Source organism: Pisolithus orientalis, assembly GCF_024613125.1.
Source record: "Pisolithus orientalis strain OTSU chromosome Unknown F5J12scaffold_2, whole genome shotgun sequence".
In the NCBI taxonomy this organism is placed as follows: Eukaryota; Fungi; Basidiomycota; class Agaricomycetes; order Boletales; family Pisolithaceae; genus Pisolithus; species Pisolithus orientalis.
The window spans coordinates 1,644,229-1,648,330 of record NW_026260783.1 but is presented as its reverse complement, the minus strand read 5'-3'; the positions used below and the strand labels follow the sequence as shown (position 1 = coordinate 1,648,330).

The 4,102-nt window shown below is 43.5% G+C and overlaps 2 protein-coding genes across 2 annotated transcripts; both read left to right on the top strand.

The window, feature by feature from the left end:
• Positions 1 to 435: 435 nt before the first annotated feature.
• On the top strand, positions 436 to 1,398 carry F5J12DRAFT_779410 (uncharacterized protein; the record flags this gene model as incomplete). Its single annotated transcript, XM_051742378.1, has 6 exons — positions 436 to 581; positions 622 to 796; positions 817 to 959; positions 1,049 to 1,127; positions 1,213 to 1,223; positions 1,263 to 1,398. 6 exons carry the CDS (start codon positions 436 to 438, stop codon positions 1,396 to 1,398), a joined length of 690 nt encoding a protein of 229 aa, XP_051605067.1.
• Positions 1,399 to 2,331: 933 nt separating this feature from the next.
• Positions 2,332 to 3,194, top strand: F5J12DRAFT_712770 (uncharacterized protein; the record flags this gene model as incomplete). Its single annotated transcript, XM_051740784.1, has 2 exons — positions 2,332 to 2,509; positions 2,551 to 3,194. Coding segments are annotated over 2 exons (822 nt in total), but the record flags the coding sequence as incomplete, so codon positions are not given.
• Between the last annotated feature and the right edge of the window lie 908 nt (positions 3,195 to 4,102).

The following is a 4,102-nucleotide window of genomic DNA, read 5'->3' as shown; positions in this document are numbered from 1 at the left end:
GGAAGTGCTGTGCTATGGAAACAGGGCACAACAAGCATGGATACTGAGCCTGAGGGCTCAAGGGTTTGTTTCAGTGTTAGATGATTTTACTTACATCTATTCTACACCAGGGAAAATGACTATGTACAATGAAGAGCAACTGAGATCCAGAAGATTGCAATACAAGGAATGATGATGACAGTCAGACTTAGTGCAGATCGATCACCAAGCAATGTCAGATGTGCTGTTTGATGGGATTGGGGCACAAAGAGTGCAGATATGGAGCTCTATGGCTCAACAGTTCATTTTGATTTCGAGATGCCTTACTCACATATATGTTATTCTAGGGATAGCAGTTGGTTGCGATGAAGTGCAACCAACATTCTGGTGATCACAATTCAAGATTCTAAGACAAGCTACAAACAAAGCTCACCCAGAAGTACAACAAGAGCAACCATGACAACCATGGTGACAACTATGGTGACAACAATGACAACAACATTACTTGGAGCAGATCAACAGCTGTACAAGATAGGAGATGCCATTCAGTGGAAATGGGGTGCGATGAGCATGGGTACTGGGCTCAATGGCCCAAGGGTTTTGTTTTGATTCCATGTCTTACTTACAACTACTCTATTCTAGGAAAAATGGATGTGCAAGACAATGCTCAAGCTACATCCAAGCAGCCATGATACGATGGACTGCAATGACCTATGAGGAAAGTCAGTGGACCATCAAAGAAAAACTATGCAAAGCGATCCAACAAAGCTACTATGAATGGGGCAAGCAGTCAGAGCAAGCTGAAGGCTCAAAGGTGGTATTATTCTTTTTGTCTAGTACAGAAGCTATGAGATATACAGTGCAACAACTATGGCAACCACAAAGTGCCTGAAGAGAGACATTCAAAGGGATTTTGTGGACTTACACCTGAGGACAGCTACCAAGGGTAGCATGACAGCAAGTATCAGAATTGCAGCAAGGTGCACGACATGCAAACAGTGTTGAAGCCACACTGGTTGGGCTTGATGGCCCAGAGTTTAGTCTTTTAGTTGAAGTGTTTTACTTACAGTTACCACATTTTAGGGAATACAAAGTTCTACAGGATGGAAGGTCATGCAAGGCTGGAAGAGCCATTCAATGGAGATGAGGTGTGATGAGCACAGATGTTTGGCCCAATGGCCCAAGGGTCTGTTTTGATTCTGGAATGCATTACTTACATCTACTTTATTTTAGGGAAAGCAACTGTATATGATGACATGCAAGTGACATCCAGGGGGCCACAGTGCAAAGAATGATGATGATGATGATGCTTGGCACAAACCAAAGGCTGTGCAACACAAGAATAGCCATCCCATGGACATGGAGTGTGATGGGGGCTACCAAGCTCAAACACTTGAGCAAGTATCTATGACAAACTAAGAATGAAGATCATGCAGAGGTTTGGCAAGGACAATGGCAGCGACTGGAGCAACAGCGACAGTGATGCTTGGCACAGACCAAAGACTGCATGATGCTGGAACAGCTGTTCAATGGACACAAGGTGTGACAAATGCAGATACTGAGCACTACAGCTCAAGGTTTCATTTTGATTCCAGAGCATTTTACTTACAGCATTTCTACTCTAAGGAAAATGGGTAGAGGTGACAAAGCATGACCTACATCCTAGCTATCACTATTCAAGAATCTACAAAGAACTACAAACTGAGGTCCCACAGGAGTACAGAAAGACAAGCGTGACAAATGCAGTTTGATCTACAACAGTGAATTTCGAAGTCACAGCAAGATGTGCAACATGTGAAGAGTATAGAGACCACACCAAGTGGGCTCCAAGGCCCAAGTGTTAGTTTTGCCTTTAAGCCATTTTACTTACACCTACACTATTTTAGGGAGTATGACTTTTTACAAGGTATCAATGAAGCTACAACAAACCATGAACAAAGTACAGTGAAGCAACTGTGAAGACTACAGTTTGATCTATGGCAGCAATCACTGAGGATACAAGATTCAACAGACATGGACACTGAGCATGACAGCCCAAGTTTTTATTTTAGTTGTATGGCTTTTTACTCACAGTTAGGTTATATTAGGGTGGACGATGACATCAGGGAAGGGATGTGTCTATATACAGCACAACAGTGGATTTCTGAGTTGCAACTCCACACACAACACATAAGGTGTATCAAGACCATGCTGAATGGGCTCAAAGGCCCAAGTTCTATGTTTCTCTTTCAAGTGTTTCACTTACAGCTACATTGTTTTAGGGAACACAAGTTTTTACAAAGTGTCAATGAACCTTTGAGCAACAGCATGCCTACAGTATGAAGGCCTGGAACAAGATGACCAACCAAATCTATAGGTCAACATATCATCAAACAACTAGTGATGGGAGACACCATCCCCATGTTGGATATTGTGCAGAGACATCATGATGTCCCATTTTATTCAGGGAAAATGTCAAAGACAAATGGGACATGTTGGATATATCGAAGGAATTGGGCATTGCATATGTCATATGGACAGTTTTACTGCAGTGAGGCATGAAAGACCCACCCATCTACATCAAGGCCTGAGCCATCATCAATGCAGCTGATGTCTGCGGGCTTGTCTACACAAGTTCTGCAGGTGTCATATTTATTGGCACTGACATCATGAATGTCAACAAGCAAGTACCCTTTCCAGAGAAGTCATTCAATGCACATAATGATGCCCAGGAGATGTTCAGACCTGGAGACCATCAAGTGGAGGGTGGCTCATATCGAGTGTGTTGCCACAGCCAAACCCATGTCCAGACTGGTGACAACAATAATCTGTTCAATTGTACATTCATTGAGAACATCATGCATGCACACAGACTCACAGGGAACAAGCTCATTCCTCCTCCCTCTTACTCTTCCACCACACCAAGTGAACTCAGGCTAGACCCTGAGAGCACAACAGCAAAGCTCAACAAATCTCTACACTGCACTCTCCCTCTCATATGTGCCACAACTGAATATCACTGCAGGTTGCACAGCTCCACATGCACACTCAGCCCCTATGTCACATCCATGCCCAACACTGAATCCATCCTATCCACATTCAGCACCCCATTCAACTCACATGAACTCGAGTGCCTCACTGTCCATTCTCGAGTCCAAGGACAAGTGCTCTTCATCACAAATGGAGAGCAAGTTCATTGCTGGGACTTTACAGGAGTACATGACAAGTACAAATGAATGCTATCAAGTTTAGAGGTACAAAATACATACAAGCAACTAGGAGAGGCAACAAGAGTATGAGGGATGGTGATGCAGTTCACTGGTGATTGATGGTTGTTTGAAGCAATAGAAGTCATTCAATGGAAGAGAGATGAAGGAGATTCATGCACTGAGCTTGACAGCTCATTATTTCTCTTTCATTTTGTGTCATTTCACTTACAGCACCATTACTATAGGGAAACCTGGTCTCTATGAAGGAGTACAGTGACATATGAGACTGGACAGTGGAGTGTCCATGCCAGGTTATGCAGTGTGGTACAATGGTTCTACTATGAACTGCTCAATGATGGAGGCCAGGAGGCTGCATGGTGGATACTTGCAACAACAATGAGACTTAGCATGGATCAATGGCCACAAGAGATTGAAAGTGCCAGGCAACAGAGGCAAAGCATGATGGGTGCAGAGCCTGAGCTTGACAGCTCGAGTTTTTGCCTTGGTTTTGGAATGTCTTGCTTACATTGTTGTTATTATAGGAGACACAGATGTCTACAATGAGTTGCAACCACTGTACAAGAGTTTACAATGGACTTCAAGCAAAGGACTCATGGACATACAGTTAAGCGACCACAATGAATGCAGCTTGAACTATGACAACAATCTTCAGCAGTGGAAGAAGTAGCACAACATGCAAGAGACATTGGGACCATACCAGATGAACCTGGCAGCTTGAAGTTTTGTTTTTTCTTCATAAAGTTTTACTTATGGCTAGGTTGTTCTAGGTCATGTGAAGAGCTATGGAGTATGGGCAAAGACTCCAGTGACCTTAATGCAGTGGTACCAGCCTCTGGTGTAGAGGAGTGCACATCAGTATTTGTAGTGAAAGAGTGCCTACCAGGTTGACAAGGTTGCACACTACATGTTTGAGG